The sequence below is a fragment of the Conger conger genome, chromosome 16 (genome assembly GCF_963514075.1).
Source record: "Conger conger chromosome 16, fConCon1.1, whole genome shotgun sequence".
NCBI classification, from domain to species: Eukaryota; Metazoa; Chordata; class Actinopteri; order Anguilliformes; family Congridae; genus Conger; species Conger conger.
This window is the reverse complement of record NC_083775.1, coordinates 24,522,536-24,538,068: the sequence shown is the minus strand read 5'-3', so window position 1 is coordinate 24,538,068 and position 15,533 is coordinate 24,522,536. Positions and strand designations below refer to the sequence as shown.

Genomic DNA, 15,533 nt, shown 5'->3' with positions numbered 1-15,533 from the left:
AGAAACTGTAACTGTAGTTAATGTTGGCAAGTAGGCCAAATTAATCTTTTAATGTAGGCCTGTCAGGAATCAGAACACTGGACCCAAGAGCAAGACCTCAGAAGTTAATGTTAAAGTCTTTATTTACTTCAGAATAGTTCAGATAGGCAGGGGTCGATATCTGGCAAACAGTAGTGATAGAGATCAGGCAGTTTGAAAATGAGAGTCCGGACAAAGGGTTGGTACACACGCAAACGGGTTCAGCAGGTATAATCCAATACGTGGTCGATGTCACAAGCAAAGGGTCAATAACAAAACCCAGTCCAAACAAAAGGAGAATCCAAAAACTGAATAGCCAAACAGTCCAAACACAACGGGTCAAATCAGAACAAACGGGTAAATCAAGAGATGGAGGTCTAAAACAAAACAGGACAAAACAGGAGTCAAGGCTCATGACAATCTGGCAACTAACTGCACAAACAGAGGGTTTTTTATACGTAGGTAATGAGAGGGAATTACAATCAGGAAGTGAACCGACAGACTACAGTGAGCACAGAGGGTAACAAAGCATGGAAACGTTAACCACTTAGGCCAAAACGAGACAACAAAAGGTTCTCAACCAGGTATTTATCAAGTATTCATTGAACCTCTCAGTGTAAAAACTAAGGAAATGAATCGCATGTTTGCATTTTCTGAAAGCCTCAAAAGACAGGAATTGAAATGGATCAGCATCACCCTGCTCTCCATCAAGGTATCAGCATGGCTATTTGACAACATGGCACAGCCCTGTATCTCATGGACTTTGTGCAAATTTGTCTGGCACCAACAATAATTCCACGGTCAAAGTCACTTCTTCCCCATTCTGATATTTGGCCTGAAAAACAGCTGATCCTCTTGACCATGTCTGCATGCTTTTATTCATTCAGTTGCAGCCACATGATTGGCTATAATATAACACGTTTGCTACAGAAAGGTCTGTGAATATGTAAATTAAAGTATAGATATAGATAGATCCAGCATGGTAGACATTCGAGTAAATAAATAGATATTAGGGTGTGTAGGTAGTTTTAACTACCTTATATATGTCGTGCATAAATGCAGAGAGAGAGAGAGAGAGAGAGAGAGAGAGAGAGAGAGAGAGAGAGAGAGAGAGAGAGAGAGAGAGAGAGAGAGAGAGATCACTGCCCTGTCTGACATAGCCATAGCAGTTCAGCGTCATTTCCCAAATGTCAGGGACTGGTAGGAGTAATGCGAGTGCAGCGCTGACAGCCACGTGGAGCTTCACTGAAAACGTTTTAACCCTCTTATTTACCCTTAAAGACACAGAGAGCTGGTGAAATGCGCACGGCAAAGAAGAGCAAAACATTTATATTGCAAAAGAATGTTTATTCTTTTCTTATCGTTCCGTTCCCGAAAAGTGCATCATAGATTTTACAATAAGCAAAATTCATATTTAAGACATGAAACACAACCGCGCTACATTCACAATCACCACTTTGAACAGTGTGCTGCATGGTATTAAACATTCTGCAGGCATGTCGTAAGCAAATGTATAAAAATTATTTATATTCAGATGAAAAGGGGAGGTCTTGGGCAATGTTGTTCCTTTCGAAGCAAGATGTGCTGGTCAGTTACTTTTTAGTAACCACGACAGAGAACTCTGTGGGAGGGAAGAAGGAAAACAGTTGAGTAGGCTAGTCAAAAGTGCGAATCAATATATATATGTTTTTTTCTCTTTGACGATTGTGGTTTCCCATGTGTATTTAGTAGGTTAATCATCCTTATTACTTTGTTGTGTTAAGGTGAGTAATTTACGTCTGGTATTGCAAATTTACTCACCCTCTACTCCGATTTTGCCGTCGCCGTCGGTGTCGCCTGCACTGAGGAATTCCTTTGTCTCCTTGTCCGTCAGCGCTCTTGCACCCTTGCAGAAGTTCTGCAGGAACAGTCTGTAGCAAGAAAGACAAAATGCGTTTTTTAAACTTTAGGTAGGTTATAATCACGCTGAGGGGATTGGAGGGGTGCAGGACGACGTGGATTTGTTCTGAATGACTAAAAACATCAGGAAATAGTACTTTCTTTGTTTATTACTAGTAGGCTTTCATACGTATCCATCCGTTTCTTCGTATAATTCATTTAATGTCTTTCTATTAGCTTGCCCCCGTTGTCACTACTCGTTCAGTGTGCGTGCGAGTGTGGTGCGCGCGCTCCTTACTTCAGCTCGTCCTCCTCAATGAAGCCGCTCTTGTCCTGGTCAATGATGTCGAAAACCTTCTTGATGTCAGCAGGAGTTTTTGCGGCCAGGCCGACTTTAGCGAAGAATGTTTTGTAGCTGAACGAGTCGGCGCCTGGAAAACACAAACGTACTCGTTATGATCGGCGCGTGATTTTGATTGCTGTTATTGTTGTTAGCGTCTATATGAGGCCTACTATTTGTAAAACTTAATTTTGGCGTGTGTGCAATTGTGTGTCTGGCTCTGCTTCCGGCCGCGTCACCTTTGCATGCCTCAAGGGCTGCAGTGATGTCCGCTGCTTTCAGAACGCTTTCCATTTTAGCTACAGGGGAAAAGCAGAAATACACTTCAGTCAAGTCGAACAGAGCCCAGAGCATTTATGGTCATATATATATCTCTACCACGCGCCCACAGAGGGCAACTTGAGTGATTATCTATAGAATATAAACGCATGTATGTACGTAGGCCTACCTAGTTTGTGCAAAGTAACTAGTCGATTTGACTCATTAAAGTTCCGCAAAGCACACACTTTAGCCTAACAAGTGAGTCTCATTTGATAAATGTATGTACACCATTTTGAAAACTACACCGATGACATTTGCCGATGAGACTCAGCATCTATAACACGATAGTTATGAAACTATAGGGTCCGGCTCAGGGCGGCATTAGTTGAATATCGCTAGGAGGCCGAATTCCATTCATCAGAATTATTTTTCACAGACGGGTTTCAGGTGTCCTTTAGGTAGAAGAGTGTATAACGTCCATCGCTTCCCCCAGCTTAGTCCAAAATCGGAGCGCAATAACGATGGGATTTAAAGGTGTATATTATTACGATGACTCGCTGTCTTGCAGTCCCGTTTAAAAAAAATAGTCTCAAGTTGCCAGTGAGCATTCGAGTGTTCTAAAATAATAAAATCGCAGCAAAATCAGGAAGCAGCAGGTGTAATTTTTTTCTTTTTTTTTTTTCTTTTTTTGCGGGTTCGTTCTCTTCTGCGACGAGACTCACCTCTGTTTTCGGTTGTAGCTAAATTGGGTTCAGAAGAATGAGGCAAGCAACTGCAGTGCTCTTTCGGTCCGAATCTCCAACCTTATATACTTTCCCTCACGCGAAATATGAGGCAAACTGTAATGGATACGGCATGCGAGGGGGTTGGTTAAAATGTGTCCAGTAGTCAGAGCGTTCTATATTTATCATCATAAATAAAGATGCTTAAAAGGCGCGCGTTTGAAATAAAGTCCTTAATATTCTGCAATGCTAATAATACATGCTGCTGATATAGATGAAACGACAGTTGCTGGCAAAACAGATTCTAACCCTTAACGGAGACAGGAGACATGTATAGCGAGAGTCATTTAAGATTGCCGCTGCGGGCAGGGAACTTCTTACAGTTTTGGGCTTCTTGCGCTGTTAAATGTCGTGCAACATACTGGACACGTCATCTTTTATTTCTCTCTTTCGTTTTCCGAAACAGTAGTTTGTATTTGACTTGAGATTGTTGGGGACTCACCGTTTCACTAAGGCTGCAGTTACTCGGTATTGCGTATAGATGTGGTTTGAATGTGGCTTATTATTAACGAACGCGGTTGTAGGAATGGTTCCTACTGTAACGGTCCCTCTGCTCACAGGCTTTCATTTTTTGTAGCGGCGTCGATGGTTCTGCGCTTCTTCTAAATTAATATTTAGAACTTATGCGGGTCTTTGTCCATTTTGTGCAAGCCGGGCCTTTTTTTTATACCAGCGCCTAGTGACATGATAGTCCACCGTTGAAATAGGTTGGTAGCCTATATATGTGAAGTGTTTAGTGCAACCTCTTTGCATTAATCCTTTTGAAACCTGTAACATTACCAAATAATCAGATCAATTAAATATTTGTGTACAGAAATCAGGTTGGGTTTGAAATGCGTGAGTCAGTAGGTTGACTAAATACACTTGTGATCAGAGTCGCTGTGGAGTCGGATCTTGAAAAGGCTTCCAGCAGCTGTTGCAGGGCTGTCCTTGTACACACTATGATTTTCCTTCTTCTTTATTGCCTCTTCAATTGCAGCGCTGTGTGGATTTCTGCATTTTATAAAAACTGTGGATAGCAAGAACCTGTTGAGAAAATAGACATAAAAATGATGGACAAACAATTGGAAACGATACCTGCAAGCGAATGTCTAAATGTGTCATCTTCCAAACCTTGAGCATGGCATGTGCATCATGGCTTTGAAACACCTCATATTTCAATAAAGCCCATAATACAACACAGAAAGCACACAACTTGCCCACCCTTCAACAACTGTGCATTTGTGTGTGTGTGTGTGTGTGTGTGTGTGTGTGTGTGTGTGTGAGTGTTACATTTGTGAGAAGCATCAACATTAAATTACATTTATAAGTACTGCATTGAAAGTTCATCCCAAATGACATGTAGCATCCATATCTTGTCAGCGTTCGTAGGCTAGCTATTTGTGTTCAGGCCATACAAATTTGATGCTATCTAACATATTTTTTATTTTTTACTGAGTAAAGGAAAAAAGCTTGACACCCCCCCCCCCAATGAATGTCCAGCCCAAATTGACACATCAAATATTCCATCTCAGTTTAGTTGACATTTAGTAACATTTTTTTAAATAAGCTAACCCACATTTCATAAGTTTTGCTTTATTCAGACAGGCAGAAAGCAGGGAAGCTGAGCGAAAGTTTGTGTCATCTGGATGAAAAAGTGCAATAAATAAATTGTGAACAGTATACATTGCTGGCAGATCCTGTGCAGCTTGTGCTTTGCAGATTTTATTGATGAATGCCAGACTGTGTGTGTGTGTGTGTGTGTGTGTGTGTTTGCATGTGTATGTGTTTGTGTGCATCAGAGAGAGAGAGTGGGAGAGAGAGAGAGAGAGAGAGAGAGAGAGAGAGAGAGATATTGGTGATATTAACTGAGGCCTATGTACGTCCTACTAAAATCAGAATGGGAAATTCATTCATTGTTAAAATGGCTTTAGACATCTGAATACATGATTTGTCATGTAAAGTCTTAAGTGGACTATATACAATATATTGGGGGTGTGATCGCTTCAAAAAAAAGGTCAGTAGTTCACATCACATATAGAAGCAGTGAGAGTTTGGCGCGCCTTTGTATGTATAATTTACATTGGACACTAGATGGCAGCACTGTTCTGCAGCTATCGTGCATGGGGCACCTGGCAACAGATTATCCTGTCTGCACATAATCACCTCAGCGCTTGTTGCAATGAATATTTTACATAGATTCACCTGTATCAGATATTAAAGTAAACTGAAATTAAACAGACCCAGTTAAGTTCATAATTGTTTTGGACAAGTTTCTTTGTGAAGTGAGCTGACAGATCCCCAGTGAGGATGTCTAAGCTATTAAGTATCCGTAGAAGTATGTATCAGAAGGCCAGGCCACCAGACGCAAATGTGTTTGCCAGAAACAGCACGTTTCTCGCTTCCACACGCTAAGAGGCGTCGTGTGTTGATATTGTTGTAGTCTTAGGTTTCCAGTTGCTTCTACTAACATTTCCAAATTGATCAAACTTTTTGTTTTGGTTGAAAATGATGTGTCTGAATGTAGATATTTTTCAAATAAATATTATACACCTACTCTCCCAGAAAAAAGGTACAAAAAGTACCTAAAAAGGTAGACTTGTCGCTGGGGTGGTACTCTATAGGTACTTTTAAATTTACCCCAACCAAGCAATACACAATTCATTTGTACCTTTTTTACTTGAAAAGTTACTTATTAGTTCCCATATAGAACATTATTGTACCTTTTGGGTACCTTTGTGAAATTTGTTCCTTAAAGAACAAATGCTGAACCTCCACTGGAGTGCTTGATCTGTGTATGATAGCCCACTTCAATGCATGCATTTTCCGCCCCCTCTGTATGCTATTTATAGACACAGCTTGTGAACGAAAAAGTTAACTTCAAGAAAAAGTTCTCAAAAAGAATGTTTTTTATTTCTTTTTCCCCACTCCCATTTGAAATGCACAAAACAGGTTTTACATTTGCGCAAATCGTGTGCAGAACACAAAACGTATCCAGACGAAATTAACAAAACACTCTCGGGACATCGCGCTCTGTGGTGAAACAGTTCTTAATAAATAAAATATAAAAAATATGTATAGATCAGCCGAACGAGCGGGCAAGTCTTGCTAGGAGTCCTGGATCCTCAATAAGCGGGCGTTGAACCTTGGTCAGTTGATAATTAAGCCTTCACAAGAGCAGCAAACTCTGCAGAAAGGGTAGACGGGATACTGGTATCAATGAACTGCTCCAAAATGTGAGAAACAGGTGTATTTATTTTGAATAACCTGAACTTATAATTGCACGATTTATACGATTTTGGCCGAACACCGAAAAACACTGATGGCAGAGTTCTTGCTGATTGCAATATTCTTGAATTGTTCTGTTCACCACTTCAACTGAAGACAAGTTAATGGCGCAAATACCCCCAAACAAGTATTTGTTTTTTCATACATAAATTATAAACCATGAAGATGTATAATTATTGTTATTATAATTGTTTTTGCCATTAATGATTCCCTACCTTACCCTAACAACCTAACCAGATAATTAAATAATACAAACCATAGTCTCACGAAATAAAGCGTGCTGTGTCTCTCAGATAATAACTAATAGTCTTCAGTTTTCAGACGTAAGGCAACATGGCAACCCCGGGTCCCCTCTCCCCATCAGTATATTTGGCTATGTTAGTCCTACACTCAGTGTGATGTCATCTTAACACACTAGAGGATTATTAACAGATTTCCGTTTATATTACCATCAATTCCGATCTTGCCATCGCCGTCAGTGTCTCCTGCAGCCAAGAAGGTCTTAGTCTCGCCGTCGGTGAGCGCTCTGGCACTGGCACTGAAGTTCTGAAGGAACAGCCTGCAATGGGTTTAGGGGGAGAGGAACAGAACAACATTTCACTCCGGTATCGAGGGGGAGAGGAACAGATAGACATTTCACTCCGGTATCGAGGCTGAGAAGGCCGGCTGAGGCCGGTTGGAATGCCGTTCTAAGAGCGTGTCTTACTTCAGCTCATCCTCCTCAATGAAGCCACTGGCGTCCTGGTCAATGATGTTGAAGGCTTCCTTGATCTGTTCGGCGGACTTGCCGGCCAGGCCGACCTTGGCAAAGAACCCCTTGTAGTTGAAAGACTCAGCAGCTGTTGGAGCGAGTTGGAGAGGTTCAGGCCAATTAAGAGACGGCTGCCATGACCAATAATTTCCATAATTATAAAATTAGAGAAAGAGAGAGAGATTCCCACAACGCTGTTTCTCTATATCTGGAGACCTAATCCCCACTCTGTGCGTCTGACTGGCTGCACTAGGTCATCACTGCTGATCTACCTGATTAGAGAAAGCTACATTAAAAAAATAGCCTAGCACTCTAAAAAATAGTTCCAATAGTGATTCCATCAAAGAACCCGATCTAGTTAAAGGATTCTTTGTCAGGTAAATGATTCTTGGTATGAGAGTTTCACACTTCACACCTATGATAGAAAAGAACGAAATAGGGTTCCCCCATGGAATCAAGCGTTTTTTCTAAGAGTGTATAGAGCTATACGAGCTCCATAGTCATCTCGCACGATTCTTTGATCGAGTTGCAGCCTTTATTTGTAAGAGATATGAAGTGACAGATGCCTTCAACAGGAACTAACACTCGACATAGCGGGAGGTGTTTGGATCGTACTCGAGTAACGGGAAAGAAATGACAGCCACGTGGAGCAGACGTTTTCTGTCCACAGAATATTTAAATCTCCCATCTCTTATTGATTGCTACACATTTTATTTATTATCATTTCAGTTATCCACCTATCAGGCAATCCTGTCCAAGACCGCTTGCACTTTGGTACATTTTTCTGTATTTAGTGCTTACCTTGGCATGCAGCAAGAGCTGCGTTGATGTCAGCTTCACTCAAAATACCCTTAAGCGCCATTTTTCTTCTTTTTGCCTTTGAAGCTGCATGGAAATAAAACATTGACAATATAAGTAGTCAGAAAGATACATTCACTCACCAAGGCTAAGGTAATGTGTTCTCATATTTTATTATCATTTATATTTCTTGTTGGTGTCGGCACATTCAGTTGACGCCCAGTATTGCAACTTTTTCGCAGTTCAGTATAATTGTATGAAAGAAACTTCATGCTAGTTGTGTGGAAACACAAGGGCATATATGAAGAGAAAATAGCTTCGTATGAACTGAATTAGCAGCATACATTGGTTCTCGCGCCTCTGGGTCTCGTAACCATATGTTGCCTATTGAGAGTCTCGGTTAATTTATTTTTATTTTTTACATTTACTTGATTTTCACACACAGAATGCGTAGAAGATCTATTTGCACTTCAAGCATTTTGAAACATCGGAGCTGTTCATGTGAAGTAGTAGGTTAGAGGCACGGACTGTAAAGCACATGTCCTCATTTACCCCCTGTCTCCTTGCCCATATATTCCATGAAACGGATTGATTCTGCAACCAGTGGTAAACCCCCAGTGTGTTTACATATGTATCGAATTCGGTTGTGGCAGCAAACCTAACCGTCCCGTGTCATATTCCACACGCATAAACACACTTGATTTCAACATTTCTTCCCAGTGTCATATTTTGACCTGAGCTGCTCTATGAACTTGCGGGCGACAGTCAGATATACAGTACGTGTTCATTGTTAAAACAGCTAATACAGAGCACACAAGGTCCAAGTTGGATAATGTACTACTAACTTATAGTTTCATTAACACTGCACATATTACTCTGTATTAGATTGTCCTCTGAAAGAGCAATAAGATGGAAATGATGTCGAAAGATACAAGACAACAATCCCTTGTGCTCACCAATGCTTAATTTAGAAATGTTTAAATGTATCGCACATTTAAATGCAATGTTAAACAGAAATTACCGAATTAAATAAAGCACTAGTTTTTCAAGTAAGGATAGCACGACTCTTCTTTGGTAAAACACACATTGCGGATTTATCTTTCTCAAAGGCTCTAGTTTGTACTTTGTAAGTTTTCCACAGTTGGTTTCGTCTTTAAGCATCATTTGCCGCTTAAAGTTGGCGCTCCCATCCTACATACAGCTGGGTCCGAAAGAATGCAAGACTCGAGATGTTTTGTCCTTCCTTCGCAAGATGAACATATCCAAAAAACGGAGATCGCTTGCTTCGCTTCTGTCAAGAGAAGCTAATCTGTAATGTGTAATACGTTGCTTTCTGTGTTGCTTGGATTTCCATCGGAAGCGGAAAAGAAATACCCAGCCCACAGACGAAGCAACTCGGAAACCTCGCCGTAGCAACTGCCGTCCTTCTGCTCCGTAGCTTGCGGGGAAACTCACCTTAGTGCTGCTCAAGAACCAGAATTGTTAGTCGCTTCGCCGCTGTGAATCTCGTCTGATCCATTCCGTCTTATATACCTGTCTACTCGCCCCATTTGCTGGAATTTAAGGTTGATTGACGGATATCAATACGCAGAGGTTAGGAATAGTTTGGAGAAAAATGTGTCCAGTAGTCAAGTTGTGCTATTTTTGTCATAACAAATGAGGATGCTCAGAAACCCATATGAGACGGCGATAGGGAATCTTTTGGCGAGATTGGCTCCCTAACCAGGTATACTTCCTCTTTACTTTACATGGTAATGGCTTGGTACGCGCCGTCGCTCTCTGGAATTCTGTGGTCAGGAGTGGGATTTACACTGATTTTGGGTCTTGTTTTTAGATTCGTTTGATTAGCCACGCGGTGGGGAAACAACAACGTCAGAATATGATCCGAATTCTGAAAAGATATTTATGGCTGGCTGACTGCCCTCGCGCGGTCCCGATAGATTAAGTTTCTGTTCCCAAGGCAGAATTGGCCATATATGCTGGTGAGGGGGTCAGCACAAAGCCGTCTAGCGATTAACAGTCAGCGCAAAGCTGCGTTTAGCGATAAAACGACACTGTCCTTGCGCAGCACCAATGAGTTTTTAGTGACAGCATTAAAGTGAACATGATAAATAATGTTATTTAAATGCAGACGGAATAACCGCATATCCTACAGTCATTCATGTTAATAATAATATAGTTCTTGCTTTATATGGGTTAATATCGATTCGTTTTTTTTTTTTGCAGTTGAGGTAAATCTTAAAGTGATCCGTCTGCCCACATTTTCCTGCTGCAGCCTATTTTAGGTCCTTTGTAGTTTGTAGCGACTTGGATTAATGGGGTTTATCCGGTACATGGATAAATCGTCAATACACAGATTACACTGGGACAGGACAGACTTAGCAATAAAGCAGAAAGTCGATACACGCATGGTGAAACATAACGCGCTGTTATTGTCTAGCCTCTGAAATAAAGGCCTGATTAGTTTACGTAACCCAGCGACTCATAGACACCAACAAGCACTGTCTTGAAACTCTAATTTTGGAAATCTTTATAAAAAGTATGCGATCGGTCAGGTGAGAGTCAGCCAAATACGAATGACGGTCCGTGTGCACATCATGTATGATTCCGTTCATCTAATATACACTTTATATAGTATACATAATATGCACTTAAGAGCCACTGCGTTAACGACGGTACACTTCGGCCCTTGTCTCAAATTTGAGAAACTTTTTCTACTTTCCCTGGCCCTAATAATCAATATTTCAAATATATTCGCACAAATACATGCTAGATTACGGTAGAACACCCACGTGTTGCGTTTTCCAATGAAATGGTTCAGAGAAACAGCGAGGATTGCGCAACGTGATTTCCCTTATATTTTATTCCCAAATACATTTCCCTTTTAGTAGAGCTACCACAGCTCTGTTTTAAATTTTGGCATCGTTTTAAGACCGTTTGTTTATGCAAATATTTAATGGGCTAAGATTAACAATCTAAGATTACCTGTTAACCTGTTACCTGTTAACCCTGCTTTATTAAATGAAAAAAGAACATAAGACAAATGCGTTTGATATATTTGATATATTATTAGCCTAAGATAAAAAAGTACTAGCCTACATTTAAATAATAATTCTTTTAAATGAACAACGGGACTCCCAGCTCGTTTAGCTCGGGGCTCATTTGCAGGCAGTCTCTTGTTGAGAACCTAATTACAAAAATAAAGTACACGCATAACAGTTCGTGAACAGCAGCATGACAAGATTACTTAGGTCTATGTGAAGAAAAAGCTATGTTAAACGGTCGTAATGTTTGTAGGCCTATACCACAAATATACTACATTACAGATTTGTATTTTGTGTAGCCACTTTTTTTGTGCTAGCGACATTGTTTTGTGCAAAAGCGTGTGTGTGCAAAGATGAAACGGGCTTTCATCTTGTACTGTTTTAGCTCGCAGTAATTCAGACCGAACAAATGTAATTTCAGACGGCATGTTCTTTTTTATGAGTCCATCAAATATGGTACTTGATATTATTGCAATTCTTTATTGATTGATTGCTTGATTTGCTGGGATTAGGTAGGCTCATTTGCAATAATTAATCAACGTATCCTGCCGATGTAGTTAGTGGGTTGTAGACAATATCAAGGTGTTGTGAAATGGGATCATTTGTTTTTTCTTCCAGCAGAAGGCGGTGTTTGCGCTCATATCGACGTGTTCAACTGCGAAAGTAGGATGGGGACCAAGAAACACGCGCCAAATGGCGTGCTCAGTGTTTTACCAACGTAAGGTCTTTTAAGAACTCGCACGATATCATGGGTGACAAGTTATGTTTAGCTATTGCTGTTCTTGCCGTTTATGAGGGAAGCGGGTGTATATATAGTTCTAAGTTTATGCTTCAGGGCTTTATACTTACAATTTTTTTCTCCTTGATTTTGACTGTATTCCACTCCACACCCATGTGTTCATTTGTGAAGAGGAAGAAAGTGTAGACTCTTTTTAAAGTTTCGCCTGTAGCGCGGTTACTGACCGGCGCTGTCCATCACATGGGTGCTGAACACCATATTTTAAGGGGAGGTACTACAACAGGTGAATAGATAAAACAAATTCTCCAATCAAAATTACATTTTATATTTTCACTGTGGATACGAATGCAGCAGAAACAACATTTTTTTTTTGTCTCAGTGGAGTTCTTTTTGTGTGATGAATGTCGCTGGGACATTACATAAGTATTTTTGTTTTATTGATGAATTGTTGAATCTGTAGGCTATATGCCGGAAAAATAAGATTTTTCATTAACTGATTCATCATTCTCACATTTGGGTCACTACGACACGTTAAGACCCATTTTTGGAGAATGTTTCAGAAATATGAATTTAAAAAAAGTCTGATAATTTTGTAGCAGTTCTGGTGCCCTGTTTTCATTTTTTCCGTTTTCCGTTCGTTAAAACCCATTTCATTTCATAATGTCCTGGGGGGGAGACGGTTGTATCACTGGATGAAATGTCCATAACGCAGCACTTAGATCCAGATTAGCTGCTCTTGACAGCGCTTCTATCCATGTGAGCTATATTACCACGGACACACCCGCTTCCTCTGGAGTTTACCCAGGAGAGAATCGTGTTCGTTTTCTGTTCGCGGCGTTCCTTGTGCTGGTTGTACAGCAGCAAAATAAGCACTGGCATCACATTTAGATTTAAGTTTCTTTATTAATAGCACATTTGTCATCATGTCGCTTGTTAGTTACATGCTTAATGGTCAGTATTCCACTTCTTGTTTTTGATTAATCGCGCATCATTGAAAGCGCTAGCTACGACAGACAAACAGTGGTATAAAAGGAATGTATTCAGGCGGGAATGCTGGTTCATTGGGTTTCATTGGACGTAAAAAAATGGCCGAAAATCGACGTCTCAGCTTCACTTCAGCAGCGAGCAGAACTCTGAGGAGAAGAAAGAAATATAGGCGTAACAACACAATAATTACATCAGTGATGTGTACTAGCCTACAATAGGCTACAAGGAACGAGCCGTCGAACGGACACTGGGACCTGGCACGTAGGACACGTTGAGGAAGCAAAGCAATTGGCGATGTGTTCCACGGTGGCTTGGAGTGCAACAAACAGACCAATGAAATTGGTTATATAACAGCTACTGGTGTTGATTATTGATAGAACCTAGAATGGATCTGAGCATTTCCAATGCTATTGAACACATATGACCGGTAACTTAATGTTTTATCGGTAGTAGTTGTAAGATGCATGAGACACACAGTTATGCCATAAGAAGGTCCTTTCAAAATGCACCAAGCTGAGTGGTTCTTTCATTGAACAGCTTTGTGGATGTCCAGCTCCGATGTTTCTGACCCTCCGTGTCCCCTCTCCCAAATTCATTTTGTAGGCCTATTGCCCCTACTCCGAGCCTATCGCTTCGGAAAACAGACTGCTGCGTTGAAACACTATTATATGAACAATTAACTAAGAATTGGTCAGTCTTTCAAATATTAGGCCTACATACATTTAATGGAATGCACACGCGCGACAAAAATATAACATTAGTAATTCGTGGTTCGGGAATACTGACGCTGCTCGGCGCAACTTGTGAACTCAAAGTTATATTTATAGTATGCGTCGGAAATTCCTGTTGACCTGGCGGTAGCGTTGTCTTCATTAATGTCAGGTCAATGTCCAAAAGACATTGTTACAGGCACTGAGAAAACAAATACATCTGTGAAATCAAACAGCCCAGCAGCAACAGTTTACAGTGGCGGTGGCTCTTCTGCCCTTGGCTAGGTAAACTTTTCAATTGTGAATGTACAAAATGATACAATTACATTTTCACCAATGTCCCACATGCATACACACATACACAAATGCATACACACATACAGACATGCACATGTCATCATTCGTATACACACACAGGCACACAGGTATGCACACACACGGACACACACACACACACGCCACATACAGACACGCACATGTCCACATATACACACACGCAGGCACACGCATGGACACACACAGACACACACATACAGACATGCACGTGTCCAAATATAGTGTTTGTAAAAAACTGTAATACTACTACTACTAAATAATAATAATAATCCATCCATCCATCCATTATCTTAACCTGCTTATCCTGAACAGGGTTGCAGGGGGCTGCAGCCTATCCCAGCATACATTGGGCGAAAGGCAGGAATACACCCTGGACAGGTCGCCAGTCCATCGCAGGGCACACACACCATTCACTCACACACTCATACCTATAGGCAATTTAGACTCTCCACTCAGCCTAACCTGCATGTCTTTGGACTGTGGGAGGAAACCAGAGTACCCGGAGGAAACCCACGCAGACACCGGGAGAACATGCAAAATCTGCACAGAGAGGCCCCGGCCAACCGGTATTCAAACCCAGGACCTCCTTGCTGTGAGGCAGGAGTGCTACCCACTGCACCATCCGTGCCGCCATAATAATAATAATAATAATAATAATAATAATAATAATAATAATAATAATAATAATAATAATAATAATAATATCATTATTAATAATACTGAAGCATCATCTTCATCATACTGCACCTTCAACCCCAATCTTTCCATCGCTGTCTCTGTCCACAGCAGTTAGGAAAGCCTTGGTCTCTGCCTCGGTTAGCTCTCTGGCTCCCAAGGAGAAATTCTGCAGGAAAAACCTGCAGGGATGAGTGGAGGAGTGATGGAGAGAGGGAGAGAGTAACATGAGGATGAATGAATGTCACATCCCTCCAAACAAGCATACAGCACATACGCACGTACACAGACACACACACATACACACATACACACACACACACACAAGCACATGCATACGTACACATATACACACACACACACAGGCACATACACATGTACACATATATACACACACACGCATACACACAGACAAACATACACACATGGTTTCACGCACACACGCATACACACACACACACACACACACACATGTCCACATATATACACACAGGTACACGCACGCATACACACACACACACACACAGTAACATGATGCATCCAGATCCATACTCAGGAGAGAAACTGTAATCCTACCACCCCACCTCCCCAGCCCCTTCATACTTGAGCTCTTCTTCTTCGATGAAGCCGCTCTGGTCTCGGTCCAGAACGTTAAACACTCTCTGTCCCTCCACATCCGACCGCCTCAACAGGCCCACTTGAGTGAAGAACAACTTATAATCAAATGTGCCCGGAGCTATAGGGGAGAGAGGGAGCGAGAGAGACCGAGAAAGGGGGGTGTGGTGGAGAGAGTGACGGAAAGGTGAAGAGACAGAGAGATGGAGAGAGTGAGAGATGGAGGAGTGAAGGGGAGGGAGAGAGAGATATCTCAGGGCTGCGCAGTTATCCCACTCATTCTAAACTGCTCTATTGAAATTGCCTGTGTTGCCTTGTTACCATAGCCATAA

The 15,533-nt window shown here is 41.3% G+C and overlaps 2 protein-coding genes across 5 annotated transcripts in view; both read right to left on the bottom strand.

The window, feature by feature from the left end:
* Positions 1 to 1,344: 1,344 nt before the first annotated feature.
* Positions 1,345 to 9,626, bottom strand: LOC133115092 (parvalbumin beta-like). 4 transcript variants are annotated; one of them, XM_061224819.1, is made up of 8 exons: positions 9,551 to 9,626; positions 8,099 to 8,182; positions 7,253 to 7,385; positions 6,996 to 7,105; positions 2,476 to 2,535; positions 2,195 to 2,327; positions 1,819 to 1,928; positions 1,345 to 1,639 (listed from the first exon to the last, which is right to left on the bottom strand). In XM_061224819.1, the coding sequence occupies exons 2-8, from the start codon at positions 8,157 to 8,159 to the stop codon at positions 1,611 to 1,613; spliced, it is 636 nt and encodes a 211-aa protein (XP_061080803.1). In that variant the 5' UTR covers positions 8,160 to 8,182; positions 9,551 to 9,626; the 3' UTR covers positions 1,345 to 1,610. The 4 variants fall into 4 exon arrangements, with proteins under 4 accessions (XP_061080803.1, XP_061080805.1, XP_061080807.1 ...); XM_061224821.1 differs by lacking the exons at positions 6,996 to 7,105; positions 7,253 to 7,385; positions 8,099 to 8,182; positions 9,551 to 9,626 and adding an exon at positions 3,220 to 3,320; XM_061224823.1 differs by lacking the exons at positions 6,996 to 7,105; positions 7,253 to 7,385; positions 8,099 to 8,182; positions 9,551 to 9,626 and adding an exon at positions 2,685 to 3,135.
* Positions 9,627 to 12,761: 3,135 nt separating this feature from the next.
* Positions 12,762 to 15,533, bottom strand: part of LOC133114449 (parvalbumin beta-like) — a 5,955-nt gene continuing 3,183 nt past the window's right edge. The window contains exons 3-5 of the mRNA XM_061223855.1: positions 15,190 to 15,322; positions 14,659 to 14,768; positions 12,762 to 13,011 (exon numbers count right to left, since the gene is read on the bottom strand). Coding sequence (XP_061079839.1) covers positions 12,989 to 13,011; positions 14,659 to 14,768; positions 15,190 to 15,322 — 266 coding nt within the window. The 3' untranslated portion in view covers positions 12,762 to 12,988. The remainder of the gene's footprint in view (positions 13,012 to 14,658; positions 14,769 to 15,189; positions 15,323 to 15,533) is intronic.

What these genes read in the sequence shown, in the direction of transcription:
- LOC133115092 (XM_061224819.1), bottom strand. Translation starts at nt 8,159, where the DNA reads ATGGCGCTTAAGGGTATTTTGAGTGAAGCTGACATCAACGCAGCTCTT. An exon ending in TGGCAAGATCGGAATTGATG is followed by an intron (nt 2,536 to 6,995) that starts GTAATATAAACG and finishes TTTCCCCTGTAG; the next exon opens with CTAAAATGGAAAGCGTTCTG. An exon ending in ATTGAGGAGGACGAGCTGAA is followed by an intron (nt 1,929 to 2,194) that starts GTAAGGAGCGCG and finishes TTCTTGCTACAG; the next exon opens with ACTGTTCCTGCAGAACTTCT.